The 24,926-nt window shown below is 48.7% G+C and overlaps 1 protein-coding gene across 1 annotated transcript in view; it reads right to left on the reverse strand.

The window, feature by feature from the left end:
* Positions 1–24,926, reverse strand: part of col5a3a (collagen, type V, alpha 3a) — a 52,614-nt gene that overhangs the window by 12,572 nt on the left and 15,116 nt on the right. The window contains 43 exon segments of the mRNA XM_079746156.1: positions 10–44; positions 713–820; positions 960–1,013; positions 1,192–1,245; positions 1,608–1,715; positions 2,081–2,188; positions 2,434–2,487; positions 2,963–3,052; positions 3,644–3,751; positions 3,929–3,982; positions 4,434–4,487; positions 4,583–4,636; positions 5,178–5,222; positions 5,850–5,903; positions 6,121–6,165; positions 6,311–6,364; positions 6,763–6,816; positions 7,442–7,549; positions 7,766–7,819; positions 8,073–8,117; positions 9,101–9,154; positions 9,888–9,932; positions 10,836–10,889; positions 11,527–11,571; positions 11,803–11,856; positions 12,368–12,412; positions 12,855–12,908; positions 14,314–14,358; positions 14,898–14,951; positions 15,178–15,231; positions 16,118–16,171; positions 16,360–16,413; positions 16,548–16,601; positions 16,843–16,899; positions 17,257–17,340; positions 17,491–17,565; positions 18,802–18,864; positions 19,030–19,071; positions 19,177–19,230; positions 19,413–19,529; positions 19,850–19,960; positions 20,785–21,267; positions 23,537–23,659. Coding sequence (XP_079602282.1) covers positions 10–44; positions 713–820; positions 960–1,013; positions 1,192–1,245; positions 1,608–1,715; positions 2,081–2,188; positions 2,434–2,487; positions 2,963–3,052; positions 3,644–3,751; positions 3,929–3,982; positions 4,434–4,487; positions 4,583–4,636; positions 5,178–5,222; positions 5,850–5,903; positions 6,121–6,165; positions 6,311–6,364; positions 6,763–6,816; positions 7,442–7,549; positions 7,766–7,819; positions 8,073–8,117; positions 9,101–9,154; positions 9,888–9,932; positions 10,836–10,889; positions 11,527–11,571; positions 11,803–11,856; positions 12,368–12,412; positions 12,855–12,908; positions 14,314–14,358; positions 14,898–14,951; positions 15,178–15,231; positions 16,118–16,171; positions 16,360–16,413; positions 16,548–16,601; positions 16,843–16,899; positions 17,257–17,340; positions 17,491–17,565; positions 18,802–18,864; positions 19,030–19,071; positions 19,177–19,230; positions 19,413–19,529; positions 19,850–19,960; positions 20,785–21,267; positions 23,537–23,659 — 3,215 coding nt within the window.

Below are 24,926 nucleotides of genomic sequence, written 5' to 3' on the forward strand. Positions count from 1 at the left end.
CGTGTCCGCCCCTCCCCCTTCTCGCCCGGAGGTCCTGGCATCCCCTGAAGAAACAAGGACAGGGGGTTGGTGGATAGGGCAACGCACGGCAGACACACCCATGTAAAAACAGTGACTGATACGGATAAGGTTTGAGTCGGTGTGAGGAGATACCAGATAACACTCTTCTGCACAAAACATAGCCTGTGGTTGCATTATGTTCAGCTGCATGAGAGGGGGCACCTGCCCATGGGGTTGGGGAAGATATTGATGACGATACAAAGCAGTTTAGACATAATGTGATGGATCACTTTTGCTGCATCTTCCTAGTGTGCGACAGTATGTGATCATTTACTTCAGGTGAGACAGAACCACAGTTTTACTAGTTCACATTTGGAGACTTCCAAATCGGCCTCTCAATCACAGGTCCCAAGTGACACATTCGTACTATCAAATAAAATGCAACCTGGCACTGTGTTCTTTATGCGGGTAATGTATAGGCAGAAGTCATTAAATCTCATTATGAGTCTGATGCGTCCAGGCCATGTGACTAATGTCAACGCCCTTCTAAACAACCAGACCCAAATTGCCTTAGCAACCATTCCCCGAATCCAGACATGGATAGACATGGATATTCTTTCTCTCTCTGCTGATGATTAACGCATAAAGAAAAACCACAAACATTGCAGCCCTAAAGGGAAAAGCTGACCGCTGTAAACCGGCGTGCCCCTACCTGAAGACCGTCAGCGCCGCTAGCGCCCTTAAAGCCCCTGGCTCCTTCATCCCCCCTTGGCCCCGTGCATCCCCTGCTGGCCCGGGGCCCAGACTCTCCGTCAGAACCCTGGGGGAGGGGGTAAACAGACAGCTCGGGCAAACTCTCGCTTTTCACTTTACTCCACACAGTGAAACAAACAGACAGACAGACGGACGGACTCCTTGTACGTTAATACAGTAAAACGTTCTGTCTGGAGGGGACTCACGCTGGGTCCTGGTTGGCCTAGGGGCCCTTGGATACCGGTCGGCCCAGGCGGTCCCTGGGAGACGCAGAGGATTCAAACATGTTAAGTAAAGCAAAGGCTTTTGGAGCAGGCCTAACGTGTGGGCTAACAATCATTGCTCTTAATCACACAGAATTGATGATGAAGCCAACCCTTCCCTTCCAGGGGAATATTATGCAGAGATACCGATTAGTAAGATAATATTCAAACTCACAGATTCTCCTTTGTCTCCTTTGCTCCCCTTCTGGCCTGGTCCTCCTGTTTCTCCCTAAGGAGACACACAGAGTGAGTCACACACACGCACGCACGCACGCACGCACACGCACACACACACACACACACACACACACACACACACACACACACACACACACACGCACGCCACACGCACAAAAGTACAAACACACACACACACACACACACACACACAAGTACACACAGACGTACACAGACACATACACAGAATCACACACGTTCACGCACACACACACACACACCCACACACACAGACATAGACACAGACACACAAACGCGCACGCACACCCACCCAGCCACCGATTAGTAAGGCAGGACTGCCCGAGGACAAATCACCGGCAGGCAGGCAGGCGCTCAATTATCAGCTGTAACTACCTTGTCTCCGTCCTCTCCAGGGGGACCACCAGGACCTGCGGCCCCTGGGAGCCCGACGGTTCCCTGCTCCCCATCACGGCCAACGGGGCCGAAGGAGCCCTTCTCTCCCTGGGGGCGACAAGTGTGAGCAGCACACATTTCACAGTCAAAGTGGGTTTGATTCGGTTTTTAGGTTAGGTTTTCTCTAGGTTTGTGTGTGTGTGTCCCTGTTTGTGTATGCGTGTGTGTGTGTGTCCCTATGTGTGTGTGTGTGTGTGTGTGTGTCCCTTTGTGTTTGTGTGTGTGTCCCTATGTGTCTGTGTGTGTGTATGTGTGTGTATGTGTTCCTTTGTGTGTGATATACATGTGTGGCCATGTACTCGCGTGTGCGTGTGTGTGCTAGTGCGTGTGCGTGTGTGCGTGCGCATGTGTGCGTGCGTGTGTGTATGTGTGTGTGGGTCCAGCCACCAATCAGCCATGCTCTGCCGTCTTACCGGCTCTCCCTTCTCTCCCATGGGTCCGGCGGGGCCCACCCTGCCGCCCTGTCCCGGCTGACCGATGGCCCCCGCGGGCCCGGCCGGCCCCCGCTCTCCGGTGGCCCCCTGGTGGGGAGAGACAAGTGGGATAGTACACCAATGAGTGTGCACTGCGCCGTTCTCCATTTCCCTTTAGCGGCCTGGTGGTCACCACGAGCCATCACCATGGAAACACACTTTACCCTCGGCACCGCTTCTTTTTCGAATGTGACATGTAGGATGGGACTGGGGGGGGGGGGGGGGGGGGGGGGAACAGAGAGTGTGTGTGAAGGGAATGTGGAATGGTTCCAATGTAATACACTTTCACTTACCATTGTTCCCGCAATACCGGATGGACCCTCTGAGCCCTTCAGTCCTGTGGGACCCTATAGAGAGGGAGAGAGAGGGAGAGAGAGAGAGGGAGAGAGAGAGAGAGAGAGAGAGAGAGAGAGAGAGAGAGAGAGAGAGAGAGAAAGACAATGAGAGAGAGAATGAGAGAGAGAATGAGAGAGAGAGAGCGAGAACAAGAGCGAGAGAACAAGAGAGAGAGCGGGAACAAGAGAGAGACAGAGAGAGAGAGAATGAGAGAGAGAGAGAGAACAAGAGTGAGAGAACAAGAGAGAGAGAGAGAGGGAACAAGAGAGAGACAGAGAGGAAGAAAGAGAGAGAGAGAGACAGACACAGACAAACAGGTGAATCCCAATCAGAACATTATTAACACTTGGTCAACATCAGTGTAGGGAGATAGACTGAGAAAGAGAGTCAGAGAACGACAGAGAGATTGGCTACAGCAGCCATGGTCACAAGGCTTGGATCTAGATGGTGGGTAAACAGGAAGAGACACATGGCGTTATGCGTTACCATGGCACCCGGGCTGCCTCGACTGCCTTGGAAGCCTCGCGTCCCAGCAGGGCCACTCTTCCCTGGGGAGCCAGCAGGACCCGAGTCGCCCTGGAAACCACACCCACACACACACAGACGGACACACACACACCCAGACATACACAGAGACACAGGGATACACACACATGGTCACACCCACACACACATACGGAGACACACACACAGAGATGCACAGAAACACCCACACACACACACAGAGAAACAGGTAGACAGGGACACACGTATAGGGTCCAACACACACACAGACACAGGCAGACACAGACACAGACATTAAATACATAAGGTATAATAAAAGCGAACTCACATCAAGCTACATCAGAGGCGAGTAGCCAGCAGACAGCTGACCCTTAAGCAGGCATAAATCACGCTGACCAAGCAAGCCTCACCAAGAGGGAACATTCATCTCATATGCTTTTATGGGCCATAATCCACCCGCGACGCCACGCTGTGGCACGTTATTTATCGGCAAATTAGCGGGGAAGATGAGGCCCAGGAGACGGAACGAGATAAAATATTTTGGCTGGGGCGTGAGTAAATCCTAGGACTGTCCTCTTACTGAGCTCTCATTGCGGGCGGCTGCTGGGGGGAGTAATGAAGACTTTATCCCACACCCATCCCAGGAATACTCCTTCTGCATACCTTGGAGCCTTCCTTCCCCGCGGATCCGGGTAGGCCTTGCTCCCCGGGTGGTCCCGGTGATCCCGGGTGCCCTCGGTCTCCCGTCGGGCCCGTCTCGCCGGATTTACCCTAACACAGCGAAACCGAGCTCAGTTGAAAACTTAACCCCCCCCCCCCCCCCAAAAAATCACGGGTTTGTGTGGCCTTGCAAGGGCAACTTACACCCGTGAGCTAGCGAAACGTTCGACTAAAGTTCCACAAATCCACGCCAATCACAGAGGAATAACAACCCAGAATCCGACTCACCTGCGGTCCGACCACACCGACGGGCCCGGGCGCTCCGGTCTTGCCTTGGAAACCCTGTAAAATTGAACAAAGTGAGTCCATCTTTGCCCCCTCCCTGCACTCCGAACCAGCTGAGAGCCGGTCAGAGCAGCACAGAGGGGGTTGGCTGTTATCTGCAGACTACAGGCAAGGTTTTATTGTATCGAGAACGGTCAAGGCCTCTCAGCCCGAACTCTGGTCAGGTCCTTCAAAAATGTCAATGCAAAAGGCTACCGATTTTTTTTCCTTGAATAACCTCGCTCGCTGTGACGGTGGCGCTGGGGTCGTGCGGGTCTGTGGCTTTGATTTGGAGTGCACACGGGCACGTTGGCTTTCATTTTGGAATCAACGGACAGCGAGAAACCGCTGCGTATCAATCAGGGTAAATCCTTGAGTTCTTCAATGATTCATGGTGAATGCTGTCGCATAATTATATTGTGTGTTCTCGTTGTTGTTATTCTTTGTAGTAGTGGTAGACATGACTCACTGGTTCTCCTCGCTGTCCTGGGTGTCCTGGTAGACCGTCTTTCCCAGGGGGACCCTGAACAATGAACCAAACAAAGATATGCAATGTAAGAAATGGTTCAATAATATGAGGCAAGTCTAGATATCTAAAAAGCAATGCATCTTCCTTACGTTTGGTCCTTTGTGTCCCACTTCTCCGTTTCTTCCTTGCGGCCCTAAAGGGCCCTGCGAAGAAGATAATCAAAAGACACTGGATGAACCTGGGCCTATGTGAACAAATGACTTTATAACAATGACTCCAATGACGCTTCTCTAGCAGCCTTTTGAGGCGGTTTTCCACTAAGGAAATGCATAGGTAGACGATAATGGATGAACAAGAGCGGGCTCACATTGATGATTACCGCTTAGGGTTACATTTACATTTAGCGATTGAGCAGACCCTTGGAATCCAAAAGGGATTTACAAGCAAGGCTGGGCCAAATCTAAGTATATAATCGAAATTAGGAGTATCAACAAAACCACAACAACAACTCGACGGACCACAGAGTGGCTGTAAGGAAAAACAACAAGGTGAGTTAAACACACCCTCTTGTGAATACGAATCCGCGTGGCTATGTGTGTGTGTTTCTGCTGATGCCACTTCTCAGGTGTTGACCCATGAGGTGGACTGAAGCTAACGCTAGGCGTAACTCATTTTAACTCCGCTATTCCCTGCTAAGCCCCGGCTTAATGAAGCTGTTTGAGGCTCCTGTGGAGAGATAATCACCTGTTCCCCAGGACCTCCCGAGGGGCCATCTTGTCCGGCAGAGCCCTGATAGGTGGACCAAATGAGAAAAGTTATAGGGGGGATACACACACACACACACACACACACACACACACACACACGTATGCTGCATAAAAAAATTTTCAGAACCACAACTGTATATTTTATTCCGCTCCAACAACTCTTATATTTCCCAAGCGGGCTGTTGATGTAGATAGTGGGAGAGTGTCATATAGGTCCATGCTGCCAGACAGAAATGTGCCCCCGATACAGTTGGCTTGTCATCTAGAGAGAGCCAGTAACCACTGCCATCTTGTTCGCCATGTACATCCATATTCTATGTGCAGTCAGGTGTGTGTGTGTGTGTGTGTGTGTGTGTGTGTGTGTGTGTGTGTTTGTGTGTGTCTGTGCATGTCAGTGTGTGTGTGTGTGTGTGTGTGTGTGCTTGGTAAACGCGTAAACGCGGTCGAGAGGAAAAAGTGATGAAGAAACATTGTGTGCTTGTTTCAGTGTGTCTGTGTGTGTGCATGTGACAGTGTTTCAATGTGTGTATTTGTGCATGTGTCAGTGTGTCAGTGTGTGTGTGTGTGTGTGCATGTGTCAGTGAGTGAGTGCAAGTGTCAGTGTGTGTGTGTGTGTGTGTTTGTGCATGTGTCAGTGTGTGTGCCTCACCTTTTCTCCAAGCTTTCCAGTGGGCCCCTCGGCTCCTCTCCCCCCTCTCACCCCCTAGTCCAAAAAAAAACAAAAAACATAAATATCAACACTAATCCCTCCGGTGCCGCAAAAAAGATGAATGACACCCATTAACATAAACGCTTCATTAAGTTTGTAGGTCAAGGGGAGGGGTCCAATTAACAATCAGTTTATATGTAAATATAAACAACTCTCTCTGTTACAACATCGGTATGCATACATCACGCCTGTCACCATCGCTAATACTCACATTAGGGCCTCTCTGGCCTCCGGTGCCCGCCTGACCAGCTGGACCCTGCAATGGGGAAGACCATAACATACACATACATGTATTCCACATGCCCGGGCAACACTTCATCATCAACTCAGCGCTTGTCAGTAACGAAACGAGATGAGAGAGGGCATAAGCATTAGACGACTCAATAACACCGGCGTCTTACCCTTCGTCCTTTCTCCCCGAAGACCCCGGCGGCGCCTGGGAATCCGAGAGATCCCTGCGGACCCAGACACAGAGCTTCATCAGCGACCAGTCTCAGCCGCCCATCCTCCCACGCGCGCGCCCTCGCTCTCACACCCCCCCACATTCATCACACCGCTCCGCCCCACTGTTTCATTAGCATCATAATTATCAACTGTATGGGATTAAGGCCAATCTAAATCCACAAGCCAAAAAAAACGACCAGCTTTTTACACGCCATTTATCAACCCCGCTAATGAATTGGTGTCACTAATGAACTATTAATAAAACACTCCTTTTTTGTAATCTGTCATTCATCATGCTTTATTTGGGTTAATCAGACAGGAAGTGGTGGTGAGAGATTATTAAAGTATTTTCCTATAGGAAACTGGCAACAGGGGGTGGGGTGTTGAGGGGGGGGGGCTGGTTAATCACCTTAGGACCCTGTCTTCCTGGGTAACCCGGCAGGCCTGGTACACCAAGTTTACCCTGCAGGAGGGAAGCACAAGAGTGGAAGGGGAAATTAGATATGGAAGACAAAATGAGCATCTAACAAAAGCATGAAGAAAGCAAAAACCAAATCTGTGTTCTAAGGATTTATTTATTCTGTGTGAAGCGGAATCAAAAGTACATGATGCATGGAACGCTTAATACAAACACAATGGGCGCGAGATGTATAGAGAGTAAACAGTATAAATATTTTATGCATAAATATGAACTTTAACATATCTATCAAGTGATGCAGTGTGTGCTCCCTGGGTTTTCATATTTCAACAGTCCCTGCTAGGTCCATTTACCATTTCTCTGCTCGAGTGTACAGTCTAATCCAGGAGAAACAACAATATATCTTTGTATATTTCAGAATAAATCATTTCCAGGTAAACGCGGTCGAGAGGAAAAAGTGATGAAGAAACATTTTCCTGTTTAAAATTGTTCTGCTTTCGAAAGCGGCCATTTTCAAAACAGGAAAGTGTTTCTTGGTTTTCATTTATTTGAACTTTTTTTAATCAAAAATAAAATCTACTCTCTGATGCATTAATTATATCTGGTTTAAATATATACTGGGACACTGTAGCCATGCACTGAATGGAGTCTGCCACGACTCTAAGTGGACCTTTTCGCCAGCGATCCCCGATGACCCAGAATCTCCCAGGAGTCCCGATTGACCCTTCAGGCCCTCCGTTCCATCTTCTCCACGGATTCCTGGCACTCCATTATCACCCTGGGGGAGAGGGGGGGGGGCGATACACAAACAAACAACAAGAGAGACAGAGGGAGACAGAGATAATAACCTAAGATGGCGTCTGATGAATGTAGTTATGAGGGGCTTAGTGGATAATTGGGCAGCTCCCAAGGTGTGCGTGTGCGTGTGTGTGTGTGTGTGTGTGTGTATGCGTATGCGTATGCGTATGCGTGTGTGTGATGTCCGTGCTCTCACCCTATCCCCCTTGAGGCCCATGTCACCTTTGGACCCGGGGAAGCCGTCCTCGCCCTGCAGGTGGACAGGAGAGGAGATATCGATGAGGGATGACAACGCTTTGGAAATCCATTAATCGTTGTGCAACACGCCACTGACCGAACGTGTCCACACCGATCAGGTCACCGCATGATGTATGCGTACGTATCCCTTGCCTTACGAACAGTAACTTCACACAATGGATTGCAATCATTTCTTTATTATTTTCGAAAAATGTGATAACGGCATACTTGAGAAAAAATCTCAATATTGAATCAAAGTCTCTCACCTTCTCCCCTTTGCCTCCCTTAAGACCCCTCACTCCCTCGGCTCCCTGTTTGAAAGACGAGAAGGGTCAAACCAGTTATAACTCATTCGGTTTCAGTCCCACCATCATCTATCACTCGATTTATTCACACACACACACACACACACACACACACACACACGCACGCACACGCACACGCACACAAGCATGAAGGAGTGACATGGCTATCAAACGGAATACTTCAACTGAAAAAGGTGGGGAATGATTAATAAATGTGTTTCGATTGAGTCTTGACGGGACATTGCGCTCTGCATTGATCGGCTATTGACCATGCACTCATGTCGTTCTAATGATTTCCATCAAGGTCAGGGTTATTTTGGATTGGTTTGAACGCTGAGCTCATGAGAACCAGCTAGTGGAACCAGCTGTGTGAACTTGTCATCTACAAACAGCCCGCTGACTGCTGTACCATGACAACACTCAACAAAGCCACCCTGGGGACATAAACAACTGACGCAATGGAGTTTCGGCCTACAAATGAACACAAGCACGCACAAGCACACACACACGCACGCATACGCACACACATGCGCAGACACACACGCCTGCATGCTCTAAGTATGTGGGCATGCATGCATGGATGCGTACACACACGAGCACGCATGCATGCACACACGTACACACACACACACACACGCACACACATGCGCAGACACACTCATGCATGCCCCAAGTATGTGGGCATGCATGCATGGATGCATACACACACGAGCACGCATGCACACACACACACACACACACACACACACACACACACACACACACACACACACACACACACTAGCAAGCATCTCATCTCTCGATAGAGACTAACATTTTGATTCTGTCCATCAAATGTTCCACACTCTGCCGTAAGCGTTTCCCCTCGACAACCCAGGTGTTCCCCCACCGCCCACCAGCTGTCAATCAAAAGTATCACGCAGCTCGTTCGTCACTAGGAGACGGGCCTGACAGACATTGGTGCGTTTATATGCTTCTTTGTGTCTCACCTTGACTCCGCGTGTCCCCGGATATCCGACGGGCCCCTGGACTCCGGCTGAGCCCTGTTGCAAACATACAAGAATACATTTTTTAAACAGAACATTTTCAACAGTCTAAAGGGATCAGCATAGTTAAGTAGTCTCTCCCCTCTGGCCGAGAATGAAGACGTTATTTTATTATAGAACTTGTCTTCAGTTTGGTCAACAGACGTTCTACTAGCTAAGATCAGCAATGTCTCCCTGGAGAAGAGTTTTTCCGACCAATCACAAACGGTGTTCACATCACCTCTACAGAGATTTTCGAGAAAGTTACAAAATCTGTGAGGTGCAATAAGTGTCGAAATATTAGTTCAGTGAGGTGTGCCTATGCTTGTTTGCTCGGCAATCACAAGAAGTGCGCTGCCTTCTTGAGCATACAGCCATTTTGTTAAACCAACTGTCTCTAAGATTCCCTTTTCACTTGGCGCTCCAGACTCCTAATCCTCCAACGTCTACACGGGGAAGAGAGCGGGGTTTGCTGATTGCAATGAGCTAAAGCGCTTACAGAACAACAACGTTGATATCCTACAAGTGACATTGTAGGAGAAACAATGACGTGGATGATAGCGACGGAACGCTGGATTGTAGCTGAACGTAAACCCGTGAGTACGCCGAAGCGACAACAGCGTCGACAACAACAACTAGTCTTCCCGGAACGGCAGCTCGGAGGAGAGATGTGCCTTGTGATAACTGAATACAAGATTGCGGTGAGGCAGATGGCGCGCGCCGTTAGCAGAGGATGCACGGAGGCACGTACCAGCAGACCCTTCTCTCCAGCGGGCCCCTCTCGCCCTGGGTGACCCTACGCACGTTCAAAAACAAAACACATTGATGAATTAATGAACAAACAAAAAAAAACACATACACTATTCAGATGTGAGAACATAGATGAGAACACAACGGCGCTTAAGTCGAAGGCCCCCACAACGACCTCCTCTGAGGTGTGCGTGCTCGGAGTGTGGCTTGTTTTAGGTCATGCCTGTTGTCTCTGTCATATGTGTAAAAAGGGTGGCGTCTTATGATGGAGCCTTGCAGGCCCGTAGCAGCGGTGTCATGGTGAATTAATTCAAACGTGTATGACTGAAATCTGAGCTTGAGCCTCTGGCAACGAGTCAAGCGTCACTGAGAGGGAAATCTTCTATTCCTTTTTGTAAATACAAATGCTGCAGTGGATCACGTCCAGAAACGGCTCCTGCACCCCCTCCGTCCCCCAACCTATTGGTTGACGAGACGAAGAGAGCAGGCCGCGCATGTCAATTCTCTGGACTGTTGTTTGCAATCGCTTCTGTGTGTGTGTGTGTGCTTGGGTGTGTTTTGTTGTATTTATGGCAAGCGTAGACGGGACAGATGAGTATGTATATGCAAATCTGTTGGCACAACTGCACAGTGATATCTATGATTAATGATGATGGATGTGTCCATATGTATTTGTGCGTGTGTGCATTTACGGTGGGCGTGTGTGTGTTTTGTGTGTATATAAGTGCCGGTGTATGGTTGTGCATGCCTGTGTGTGTGTATCCGTGTGTGCGTGCATATGTGTGTATGTTTAAAGTGTATGCTTGCCAGTGTATTTGTGTGTGTGTGTGTGTGTGTGTGTGTGTGTGTGTGCGTGTGTGTGTGTGCGTGTGCGTGTGTGTATGCGTGTGTGTGTGTGTGTGTGTTAGTGTGTGTGTGTGCCAGTACATGTGTGTGCGTGGGCACTTACAGGAGGTCCATCAATGCCAGGTAGTCCCAGCATGCCTGTCTTCCCTTGAGGCCCCTGTGTAGGAACAGACAGAGACATAATCCACTGGAACGTCACATGAGGATTTCACCGCTCAGTTCCCAGACAGACCCACTAGTGTCCCCCCCCCCCCCCCCCCCCCACAACCACCACCACCACCACTACCAGCACAACCTCCCTAAGACTTAACCGCGACACATCCTCCTCCACTTTTGCTGTGCACTACACTGAATACATTCATGAGTTTGTTCTGGATCTCACACTTCTTGTCTCTCTCTCCTCCTCGCTCTATTTTTCTATTTCCTTGATCAATGTAGTCACCCCGCAGCACGGGTCGACCGGGGAGGCCCGGATGGCTTCCTGGGGTGCATTTTCCTGCACATTGATTTCCTGTCCACCAGACCATCCCAACAACCCCCCCCCCCCCCATTTCCCCTCTCCACAATCGACCCCCTATCCCTCCCTCCCCCCCACCATCCCACTCCCTCTGCTCTGATTGGGAGCGCGAGGTGTTGGGAGCTTCACTCCGCCACCTAACCTGGCCGCGCCGTGACAGATGTCACAAGGCCACGGATTTCATTTTGGTGAGAGTAGCGTAGAGGAGAGAGGGGGGGCGAGGGAGGGAGAGCGAGAGGGAGAGAGAGTGGGACAGCGAGAGAAAGCACTGGCTTACCTTCTCTCCCGGCATGCCGATGGGACCCTGAGGACCAGGCAGGCCCTAGACCGGAACAAAGCATCCATCACGTAGAGGTTTAGAAAAACAGCAGAGGACAGCCAGCAGCCAACAGACTGGAGGTCTATTGTAAAGTTGAATAAATGGTGAAAGGTGCTGCACGTACAAGTGACTGTATGTATGTATGCATGAATAGAGGAATGTTAGTGTCTGTGTGTGCGTGTGTGTGTGTGTGTGTGTCCGTTTGAGCATGTCTGAGGGTCCGCATGCACACACCTGTATCCCTGGGTTTCCTTGTTGACCTGGAGCCCCGATCTCTCCAGACGGCCCCTGAGGAGACCGACACCCATTAGTCTCACATATCAGCCAATCACAAACACATCTTCGTACGCTGACTAGTAAACAAAACCATACAAACTTTATTTATATAGCGCCTTCTGTGCAAAGTAGCAATGCAAGGTGATTAACAGAACAGTAAAAATTTAGTATAATTTGAATACAACAGTACAGTGAAAATCAATGATAATATAAGTAAAACGATAGTAAATATTAAAAATAGAAATAAGAAATAAATAAAAACTGAATAGAAATGGATTCAAGAGAATGCTGAGCGAAATAGGTATGTCTTTAGGTTACTTTCGACGTGGTTACAGTTTGTGAACAGACCGGTTAAGACTGAAACTGGTTACTGGCTTTAGCATGCGTCAAGCATAACCAGCCGGCGCTCAACGGCTCCTGCATTAGCCACACATTTCCCGCAGGTGGGCCGTCTCTTCGATCACAATATGGCAATTTATGCCTAATGAGGTTTGGTGCGGGGTTTAACGACGGAGGTACTGACCATGTTGCCCTTCGACCCCTGAACTCCATCAATGCCATGGATACCCTAATGGAACAGAAAGGAGTGGAAAGGACGATAAATCACATCAGCGTTTTTTTGTCAGGACGTACGTGTCCTTACAAAAGGTCCTTACATTCATGTGACCATGGACATGGTGTCCTTGGGATTTCCAAGGCAAGTTTTAAAACGTGTCATTTATAGTTAGTTCTTAACATGGGTGGGCGGGATGTGGCTGAAAGGTACTGGGTTTGATCCCACACTAGTGTCTGCAGCATAGCTGTAGGCATCCTCCAGCGAGAGCCCTGATGTAATGATGCATCCGAATGCACCAGTCGCAAGCTGGATGAAAAGCCTCCCCTAAATACCAATAGGTTGGCACCGGCTCTCTCAATGTGTGGTGCATAGGTGACGTTGTTCCGCTTTGATGGAGAGCCGGGTGAACCGCGTGTGGCCAGAGTCCATCGGTCATAATGTAGCGTTGACTTACAGGCTGGCCCGGAGGTCCCGCTGAACCCCTCGGCCCGTTGAGACCCCTCGTACCCTGGAGATGAAAACACAGCAAACAGTCAACAACACACACCCATCCGGACTACAGATGAGCCGGTGTGAGGGCGGAATACTAACAGGCCAATCAGAGCTGTGGCTTGCTGATCGAGAGGGACGGGGAGATAAACAGTGAGATGGGCAGGGAAGAGGAAGAGGAAGACAGGGGAGCGAGAGAGGTAGAGAAATACTTCAACATTTTGTACGTGTTTGTCGATTGAAATTTCGTGTGTGTGTGTGTGTGTGCACGTGTGTGTGTGTGTGTGCCAATCATGTACCTGTGTGTGCATGCATGTATCTGTTTGTGTGCACCTGCGTGCATTTCAATGTGTGCGCGTGTGTGTGTGTGTTTGTGCGCGCGCGCGCGTGTGTGTGCATGCATACATGTATCTGCTTGATAGTTTTTTTTTCCCTTTCACCGTTTCTCTTTGTAGGCTGGCCAAGCCACCTGTTCCAGAGCCACATCTGTGATCTCCGGAGACACGATTGATATGGAAATAAAATCATTCAGGGACCCTGATTTGTATCTGTACCTTCTTCTCATTCGACTCCTTCTTCCTGTCGTCCGTCGACACCCCTTCTCTCTTATTTTCCCCGACACCTAATCATCAAATGTCCTAAATGTGTCTTCAGCTTGGCTCCTCTGTATTCCAACGGTTCTCCACTCCCTCTACCATCCACCTCCTTTCCATCCGCATCCGTCTTTAGCAGTTTAGGTTTTTCCCTCCATCACAGCTGCAACACGACGTCTCATCTATCCCTTTCTCTCATGCCTCTCCCCCCCCAACTCCCTCTCTCTCTCTCCGTCTGCGTCTCTGTGGTTCGCTCTCCCTCCATCCAGGTGATCCATTAAGATGGACGGACCCCCGCTGAGTATGATCCTCCTGCCGCTGGGCGAGGAGATAGAATGTGAATCAGGGCTAATCAGTCCGCCTGACTACAGCGCCTGCGGTAGCCTCACTCTGGGATGCATTCTGGAAGCTTCCTGTGAACCTGCTGAGGTCTTCTCAAGGCGTCTCCAGATGGACCGGACACAGTTAGCCAGAAATGAATACAATGAAAGATTGTGTAATTCTTTCGTATGTGCCAGGCAACAAATAGAACCACAGAATTGAATGTATTGTATGTGTGGGTTAAGTTTCAGCTAGCGTTTAGACGTTTTTTATTTAAGAGCGCATATCTAACCAGTAATTGGTGCTATCCAAAGATGTGCAACCTTGAGGTGGAATGGGTAGTTTGTGTTGTTACGCATGCTCGTCTGCGTGTGTCTTTATGTGTGTGTGTGTGTGTGTGTGTGTGTGTGTGTGTGTGTGTGTGTGTGTGTCTGTGTGTGTGTGTGTGTGTGTGTGTGTGTGTGTGTGTGTGTGTGTGTCTGTGTGTGTGTGTGTGTCGTCAGTACTAACAGGTTCGCCTGGCTGCCCCCTAGGCCCGATCGGCCCGGAAGAACCCTGAAACAAACAACGGAAAACATTGTCACCATTCGAGATAAACAGCTCCATACATGGAGTCTTACACACACTGCCGGCACAAATACATCGAGGTGAGCCCTCACAACCTCACAATTGTCAAGCTGGATCAAAGCCTTCCGCCAACAGAATGGGGCACGTTTTAGTATTCCACACATGTCATTTACATGCAAAGTGGGCGATAGCTGACATTTATTTCAAATAGCTTGAAAATGACTGATCTGAGGACAGCATAGAGAGGAGAAGGATCATGAAAGCACCTCCAACTGGATATAAGGCCTATTCTACTTCCTTTCAGTACCGCCGTGCTCTTGACCTGTGGGATCAGTTGTACTGTAATGCACTCAAATAATCGGATAAGAATCGTCTGCACTTCCGATGGAGAGATCCATGGCATTCAGAGCACTGTGGGACTAATGTCAACGCCATTTCTGTATTTTCCTTTTGTTAGCTTTTCGTGGCTAAGTGGCTAATACTATATGGTCTAAGTACTGGGGTGACATTGACTCAGGCATGCTCACCTTCTCTCCCGGATCTCCAAAGGGCCCGTGAGGACCTGGTTTGCCCCTGTCCCCCTTGGTGGGAAGAAAAATATGCATTCATAACATGTGGGTGGCGAAACGGACACGTTTGCACAATTCATCTTCCTGGGGAGTCTGTGTTGTTTAAAGCGCAAAGGCTTCTCACAGCCACACAACGCATTAATCTGAGGCAAACACTGAGTGATGGAGAAATAGATGGAAAGACCAAGAAGCTTTTTTTTATTTTTTTGGGGTGTTGTGTTCCCACACGCTCACTCACTCTGTGTCCCTTGTCTCCCGGGAGTCCTGGCAACCCGTCAAAGCCTCTGTCACCCTGGGAAGGAGATAAAGGCCAGCGTTGCGTTAACGCTCTCTGCGATGATGAAAACATGTGCTTGCACGTAACAAAAATTCACACAACTTGCAGAATGGAAATTATGTAAACGGCACCCGTGATTGCATCTGTGCACAAAGAATACAGATTCACACTAACACACACACACGAAAAAAAACACACCATTTAGATTACATGTACACACACACACACACACACACACACACACAAACACACACACACGCACGCACACGCACACAGGCATTTGGATACATCCTGTGACGAAGGCTTCCATCTGCTGTGTGCACACCATTCTCATGGTGTGGGAGCTTTCAGATAGATCGAGGTCTGCTTGAGCGTTGCTTTGACTGATAAAGACCCGCTGTTCAGCTGAGCCTAATATCAAGGGAGGCTGATGTATTTAGCAAAAGCGCCCATGCAGCTGCTAGGTACGGAGCCGATTCGCTTGTCAAACCGACGCAACGACGTTTGGGGCGCTAGGTGGATTCTTCCTGGCACACAGATGGCTGTGGACAGTCGGTGTGGTAATGCAGCAGCCCTCTCCCCCGACAAAATGGCAAAATGCAACGCAACGCAAGTCCCGCAATTAGCCGTCTTGCAACTCAGCGATTACAGCAAGTGTACGGGAAAAGGCTTTACCTTGCAGTTGTGTATTGACACTTTCTTTTTCAGCAAGCGAGCGAGCGAAGCAAAGCACACCAATCAATTGCACGGCTTCATCCTCATCTTCATTTTCTAATACTTCAACCTCTTCTTCTTCTTCTTCTTCTTCCGGTGAGGTCCGAGGAAGTGATGTTTGATTCCCTTCTGCTGCAATGCGGCGCCCGTGGTAATTTTCTTTTCCCATAAAAAAATAAAAACCAACCTTAGTGCCTGTTTCTCCCGGCGCTCCGCGAGCTCCATCTGCTCCTGACCGCCCCTGGGAAAGAGAAAACACACATCCACAAGTCAACACACACAGAAACACAATACACACTGACACAACCCAGAGACAAACAAGACACATGTCTGGAAGAGAAAACAGCGAGCAGATGATGCCTCACGATTCAAAATCCGAAAAAGAAGAACGACAACTATAGATTAGAGTCCGTGAACGATAAATCTCACCCGTTTCCCCGCCCGGCCGTTCAGCCCTGCAGGGCCATGTAATCCACGGGGCCCCTGTGTAGGAGGTCAGGGGGGAAGCACAGTTAGAGAGGAAGAGGAAGTGATAGAGATCTTAACGGAGAGCCTGTGGGATACAGCAGGGTTAAAAAAACACAGTTTTTGGGGATGGGGGTGGCGGAGGGTCTTACAGAGTGGCCGTCGTCTCCGGCATTTCCCTTCAGGCCGGAAGGACCTGGAAGACCCTGCAACACAGAACACATCCCGATCAACGCAAAGCAAGCTACTGTACTTTTAGAATATGACGGAGCAGTGGTAGGTTCATCGTTCAGTCACACACTAGATTTTGTTTTTTGAACATCTGATTGTGCCATACAGAATGGTAGATGATATCTAGACACAACAGTGGTGGAGAGAATGTACAGGGGTTGATGTGTGTTCTTTAGTGTGATGAAGTGTGATCCACTGCTGTTAAGGGCCTCTTACCTCTGGTCCTGGTCGCCCCCCGAGACCCATCGAACCCGGAGGTCCCTTCTGCGAAATCTGGAGAAAATAAGAAAGAAATAGATGATAAGCGGAAGCCACTTTAAAATCACTGTCGACTGTCGAACAAACAACATATCAATAACCTATTCAACCAACGATTTGAATTAATAATGACCGGCAATTTACACTGTGTACTTATTTCCCATTTATTAATTATCAAGCACATTGGAACCATTGTGTGTGTTATTGATTGGATCCATCCATTCATGCTACATTTTGTTACACACATTTATAACTTGATCTGCTCAAGTACTCTATGCTACATTTGTTGCTAGAACTTCAATGGTTAACCTCTTGACAGCTGCGTTTGTTGCTGTGTCAGCATTTCTGGACACACAAGTGAGACTTCCCTACCTTGGCTTGCTGAATGATGGCATGTGCTTGGGCTTCCTGGGCAGAGACGACAGGGCCCTTCTGAGAATCCCCACCAAACTGGAACTGAGCGGCACAGAGAACACAGGATAGAGTCACTCTCCCCCAGCTTGGAGAATGCAAATGAAGTTCAATCACACAGCTCCCCCTTGTGGGGATCCTCAGTACTGGGCTTGATAACGTGTGGCTGGGTTGAAGAGAGCTCGATTTTCTTACTGGTAACATCAGCAGAGTGCCTGGAGGACCTGGTATCCCATCAGCCCCGGAAAGACCTGGGCGTCCAGGGGGGCCCTAGAGAAATAAGATCCATGTTATATTGGCAATGTGAGATTGTGTTTAGTGTGTGTAGTGTGTGTGTGTGTGTGTGTGTGTGTGTGTGTGTGTGTGTGTCTGTGTGTGTGTGTATGTGTGTGTGTATGTGTGTGTGTGTTTGTGTGTGTGAGTGTGTCTGTGTGTGTTTGTAGGTGTGTGTGTGAGTGTCTGTGTGTGTGTTTGGATGTGTGGGGGTAGGTGTGTGTGAGTGTATGGGTGTGTGGGAGGGAGTGACAGATATCTAAACGGTAAAAAAAAAAGGCTTCCCTATGAAAACATTTTGTGCTGTTTCCATTGTGCCTGCCACTCAAAATCTACGTCAAACATCTTTCCCTGCCAACACATTTTTGCCTGAAGTTTTTATTAATACCATAATAAAGCGGGGCACAATTCATAAAAACATTAAAGACATGATTCAATTCAAACATTCATACGTCACTTAGTTGCTATGCAAACGTCTACTGGTGCTTGAAGGAAGGTGTGCTCCCCTGCTCAACTGCATTCTCACTTCACAAACGGAAGCTCATACATACAGGCGATGCACGCTTTATACAGAATATATTCAGTTATATACTTCAGGAGTACAGTGTGCACAAAACCCTGGGTCTATAATTATACGTAATGCCTTCTTTTGTTATTGACAGAACATTCATTCATTCCAGTTTAGTGCATATTGTGAAGCCAAAGGTAAACAAGACCACCTTGTTTGTCTTGCCTTCTATAAATGCTCTACCAAGAACACTTGTATTTCTATTAAAGTGATGCCTTCGGAAAGTTTATGAAATTGCTTCGAAAGAAAAATATGAGAAGCCCAAGCACACTCAAATGCATGCACACAAACGCACGTACACACACACACACACACACACACACACACACACACACACACACACACACACACACACACACACACACACACACACACAGACACACACACACACAATGGTCTATGATAATGTCCTAAGAGAAATTATTATAATCAGCCATGTCTATGTGCCATCGCCGAAAGCACAGCATGTCTAGCACACAGTCAACCAGGTCATTACGTTTCCATGGATACATCCTAATAATCTGAGGTCATAGCCAAGCCCACATGCCTGCCTTAGGGATGTGATGATTGGTCAAACTGAGGTCAAGCTGACATGTTCCCCAGGAGTCGGGCCAGCCACTGAATGCAGCGCTGGGAGGCCCAGAGAGGACTGCAGAGACACTCACCAGTTCACCGGGGTCTCCCATGGGTCCCGGGAGGCCGGTGGGTCCTGGCATACCGGAGAGACCCTGTTGACGAGAAAAACAAACAGACACACACATGCACAAACACACACGCACACACACAAATGCACAGGCACACACAGACGAAGAGTTAAAAAGGACTCCTATACACTCCTTTCAATTTTCAATATCAAAAGTGGAATGACACCACGTGACCACTGGAATACTGACCTCTATCCCAGGAGGGCCCGGTGGTCCTTCTATTAATGTCCCCTGCAGATAAAAACACACACACACACATAAACAGTGAGTCACACAATAAGCATCACAAACACAGGACATAGTTCAGACCCAGGGAATCAGTCACTAATGGATTACCGGTTCAGCCACCGCCGGTTCTCCCTTCTGGCCTTTCTCTGCTCGCAGGGATGCCTGAGTGACAGACAGCAGTCAGACAGAGCAAGAGACGGAGAAAAAGACGGAGACAGAGTTCACATTACTGTGTATCAGCCGGCTAATGCCCACACACACAGTGCCGGCTCGTAGGTTAAGTGTGCTACAAGGAGATCAAACCCCCCCCCCCCCCCCCCGCAGAAAGCGTAGAAGCCGTTCACCTCGCCGTCCCACGTCTGGGCAAGGCCTCGCTCTGCGAAGCGGTAGGCGTCCTCGTAGATCTCGTACTCTTCGTACTCGGAGGATGTGGCGTTCTTCAAGTCGTCGTATTCCAGCATCTAGGGAGAGAGGTGAGATGTGGTGGAAGAGGATGTTACAAAATGGAAGCGTGACATCTGAGGGGAGTCGAGAGAGGCACTGATGCCACCGCTGGGAAATAATGTTTTATGTGATGATATCCAAAAGATATGGAAGAAACCTTGAGGGAAAAAGCTGCATGAGAGCAAGCATCATACAGCAAACTCGATTTGATATTCAAGGACAACATAGATATTAGATCTTTTATTAAAAATGAATAGATGACACTTATAAAAACAACTTTTCAGTTTAACAGTGGAATGGTTAAAAAACCTGATTGTCTCCCGGCACACAGACTCACCTCATAGTCGGTAACATTGGGACCCACGGTTACCGTGGAAACTGAGAGATCGTCATAGAGGTCACTATCGCTGTACTCCTCCACCACCGGCCTTTTGAGTGGTCTGTCCTCCTGCACAGTGGCAAAATGAACATGCACACACAAACACACGCACACACACACACACACACACACACACACACAAGCACACACACGCAAGTCAGGTCGAGTCACACTACACTGAACTGACGACACACTTTCCGTGGGCACGGCACTCGCCCAGTTTCATTAAAAATGACTGCATGGATGTGGCTGTTGTTGATTGCGGTGAGGCTGCAGATGATCAGTTTATGACATTGCTGCGGTGTGATTAGTTTAGGCGGAGCATCGTATCCGTGTGGCTGCAAGTCAGGGCTCTGTGACAGGAGAGAATTAGTTCCACACACGAGAAGCCGACGGGAACATGTTATGACATTGCGGTGAAATTAGTTGAGGGATGAAGCAACATATGTGCCACTTCTTCAGTGTTAGAGGCAATATAATGAAGACGGCGGGGTTCCTGCGAAAACCAAAATCGGAACAAAATGATAGAACGTTAAACAAACACACACACACACACAACTAGGGTCAGAATATGCGTGCCAAAATCACATATTCTGTACAGCAGCGACGGCAAATATCTACGACTAGAAAACGACTAGTTAGGGTTGGTTGGGCTGCATCTTCCAGATGGGGAATTTCCCCCAATGAGGATCAGGGCGGACAGGGTGATTAAGGCAGTGCTGGTTAGTGATGGTGGTGGTTGAGGTGAAGTCGTGCTCTCTACAGTTATCAAGCAGTAGGGCGGTGCTCTGTTAGGGGAGTGAGGGAAATGGAAAGAGGAGGCGGTGGTGGTGGTGGTAATACTGAAGGGGGTAGGGGGGAAGGGGGGGGGGGAGGGTTCACTTGACTTCTACCTCCGCTTCGACCTTGGATTCAGGCAGTGCAGCAGACACCGGAGAAGGTCGTTGATCCTCGGTGGCTGTAGTGGCGGCGGCGGGGGCGGTCTCTGGCTCGCTTGTTGGGGGCGTCTCCGAGGGGAAGGTCTGCTCGAGGCTATCGGCGTAGCCTGCGGAGGGCACGAGTTCTTCGGTGGCCTCTGGGGCCCTCGGGGGCCGGGTGGGTGGGAGGGGGGGCTCCTTGGTCAGATACTGGGCCAGCGTCGCCGGAGAGACGCTGAGGAAGCCATCCTCGAGGGCTTGCTCCTCGTCTTTCTGCCTCCTCTTCCCCTTGCCCTTGCCTTTACCTTTTCCTTTGCCTTTTCCTTTGCCCTTGGAGCCCTTGTCCCGCTTCTTCTTGTTCTTGTTCTTCCTGTCCTTCTTGCCCTTCCTGCCCTTTTTTGAGACTTCCTTCTCCGTTTCCTTGTCGCTTGTCGGCAGCGGTTCCCGAGGTTGGGAAATCTTTGTGGCAAAGAAAAATCACATTGAAGGGTGAAGGAAAAGGGATGGGGTTGGGTTGGGGGGTGGAGGGAAAAAAACATAATTGTTTGTGAGTACAGAGACAGTTGAGGCAATAACAAGGGACAGGGAGACGGTTTGTTTCTTGGACGGCCTCGCGGCTCGGGTCAGACATAGTGCGCCTCCAGTTCTGCTAGTTAGAGCCAAACAATAAATAGCAATGAGTAAACAGCCACGGGGCAATCAGCGTGTACTCTTTCTTGCTCAAAGATGAAGACCTATTTGCTCGGGGGGTCAGAGGGCACTTTGATATTCGCCGCAAGTGCTAATTCTTAGTGCGCCCAGCCAAGTGAGCAAATATGCCCTGTGTGTTGGGGGTTGGTGGACTGATGGGTTATCCATCTGAGATTCCTGCTTTAGAAAGCCCGGACTGTGCGGCGGCATTGAAGATGAGATTTAGGTTCCCACTTGCAAAATAGGTTCAGTGAGTGTCAGTGAGTGTCAGTGTGTGTGTGTGTGTGTGTGTGTATGTGTGTGTGTGTGTGTGTGTGTGACAATGCGTTTGTGTGTGTGTGTTTGTGTACGTTTGTTTGTGACAGTGTGTGTGTGTGTGTGTGTGTGTGTGTGTGTGTGTGTGTATGTGCGTGTGTACGTGTGTCTGTGTGTGGCGGTCTGGTGGAGAGAAGGAGAAGGGATGGGCAGTGGGTGAGTGGTGGGCCGGGTGGGCTGAGGGTTCGTGGGACACGGAGCTGATGGCTCAGCCGTAGTCCTGACGACGGCCAACTGTTTGGCGGGAGGGTCTCTTACGGCCCCGGCGTAAGCGGTGATGGAGCATTCCTGGAGCCCCCCGTGGGAGAATGGAGTTTCTCACGGAGAACACACAAACACACACAGATGCACAGACACAACAACGTAGATATACACACACACACACACGTGTACAAATACACCCACATATACAAAAAAATAAAACACAAAAAAAAAAAATCGATGAAACAAACACACACACACACACTAATGCGCATAGACACACACAAATCACAGCATTGATGATGCATTAGAGTTGTACTGCTTTACTTTCTAGAAGCAGCCCACGTACAGCGCCCAAGGAATCAATATTCGTGTGTCTCTGTCGCACATTCTCACACACACACAAACACACACAGACACACACACACAGACAAACACACCTTTATTTGTTGCACATATTCTCTTTGTGTGACATACAGCCAAATAAATATATGATATCATCATTCATTTTCATGATTGATCGAATGGTCCCAGCTAGCCAGAGTAGACGAAGAGCGGTGTTATCCTATTCGATTTATAGGACCTTGGCTCCCTATGTGTGTGTGTGTGTGTGTGTGTGTGTGTGTGTGTGTGTGCGTGTTTGCGCATGTGTGTAGGTGCTAAAAGTCACACCTGACCAAAAAACGATTCAGTGCAGTCGTGAAGAAACACTGGGCTTTGAAAAAACGTCTGACTCTGGGCTGTTGCTCTCAAAGCCTCAGCTACTTCCGGAGAAGCTGCACGCTTTGTATTCAGATCTCCTCTTGGCGCAGGATATTGGAAGTAGTAAATCATGTGATCAGGTGATGAGCCTCACTGAGTCAAACAGCCTTAATCGTTCTACCTGTTATGACTTTGGCTCTGAGCATAGAGCTTCTGCAAGCCTGGAAAGGTCTGTCGCAGTCCTAGCTGACAACTTGGATCTGGTGATGTCTCAACACGGACTTCAACTTAAAACCCCAAAGAAGAAAAGAGATAAAATGAATATTGATTGAAACAGGCTCTGCGTCTCTAGAGCCTTCCAGACAGTGAGCAAGATGGATCAGGTCTGCTAAATAGTGATCTCAGAGTCTTGTTCACCTCATCTGGGTTTACTTCAGTGTGTCATCGTTGGCCAACTTTGCTGTGTTATATTTCAGATTACTTAGGTCTGTCAACGGTAGGAAAATAAGTTTGTGTGTATGCGTGTGTGTTTCTCTGTGTCTATCGCCGTGTGTTCATTCTGTACCCTCCCTCTGGGTATCAGTGTATTTGTTGAGTATTGCTGACATTCTGCCAGTGTGTGTGCGTGTCTAGCAGTGTGTGTGTGTGTGTCTGCCAGGACGTGTGCGTATCTGCCAGTTTGTGTGTGTGTCTGCCAGTACGTGTGCGTATCTGCCAGTTTGCGTGCGTGTCTGCCAATGTGTTTGCGTGTCTAGCAGTGTGTGTGCGTGTCTTCCAGTGTGTATGTGCATGTGAGTCAGTGTGTGCGGGGAGTACCAACCTCAGAGTTGTCCATGATCTGGGTGTTATAGGGCAGGGGGGAGTCACAGTCTGGGATGTATTTCAGACAGTAGTCTTCCGCCAATAGAGGATCTTCCGCTATGAGCAGCTGCTGTATTTCACCCTGGATCACATCACAAGAAACATAAAACACATTTAATTTGGATACAAACCAAAATCCACATTTAAAAATCCGGCCAATGACAGTTTGATAATGAAACAAATTTTCAGGCATTTCCTCTGTGCCCAGCGGCTGTATAAAACTATCGCCCACGTTTCCGGCGTACTATTTCTCATGATCGCGACCTTGTTGTTGTCCTCTTCCCTGTGTTCCCATGGTTTCGCCAGGCGTCCAAGGCATTTGCGTACGTGTAACAGTCAAATCACTCCCTCTCATCCCCGTGTCAATGACCTCGTCCACACCCCTCTCGAAGCCCAGGACTGAATAACTACTGTGTACAAATCACAATACAGACAGGACGGCAGCACCCCATAATTCCTATTAAACCCCCAACCCCCCCTCAAAATAACTAATTTCTTAATATCCTCCTGAACGTTCCACACTATTACGCCCACGCTGCATCGTCCGGGGCCGTGTGGAATACAAGTGTGCAACATCGCCGCTCATTATGCCTTGCCAACTAAATTCAAATATCCCCTGGGGCATTGCAACTGGAAAGGAAGGGGATAAGAATCGGTGGAAATTGAAAGAAAGCGACATGCACATTAGAGAGTGCAACGGTATCCAGAGGCAGCTGCGCAGCTGTGATCAATTCGTATGGAGATTATACACTCGATAAAGCAGTTATCATTGTTATTCATTAAAGAGGAATTAGAGGCCAGACCAACGCACTAGATCAACGTGTGACCTGCTGGTGAACTCACTCAGTGACCAGCTAGTGCTCCTTTGCATACAATTCAAATTAAGTCTTCTAAGCGGTATATAAACATGCTGCTGCCATTAATATGCGGTTATTGAAATTAATTTAAGGACAGAGCGCAATAAGGGAACAATCGGCTTCGCTTTAAATCACATGATAAAAATTATATGTATTCAACAATTCATAGCTCCTCGCTCTCAGGAGAAGTAGACAATTTTAATCCCAAGAAACTTTGAGATGCATTGAATTCAAAGGCCATCTTAGGAATTAATCATCCTAGTCAAGGATACCTAAAAGTAGACTGTTGACATTGAGGATCAAAGCCAGAGCATGTTGTCTGGAAGTCAAACATCCTAACCACTAGTACCCCAGCCGCCTTCCTCATGTTACTGTTACTGGTTCCCATGCGTACTCATCATTCTTCAGCGGTAAAGGCTTTTAGCAGGGGAAACCCTGTGTGTGGCACTGGACAGGAAACCACTGAAGGACCTTGGGCGTTTATGACACACA

The sequence above is a fragment of the Pollachius pollachius genome, assembly GCF_949987615.1.
Source record: "Pollachius pollachius genome assembly, chromosome: 11".
Taxonomy (NCBI): Eukaryota; Metazoa; Chordata; class Actinopteri; order Gadiformes; family Gadidae; genus Pollachius; species Pollachius pollachius.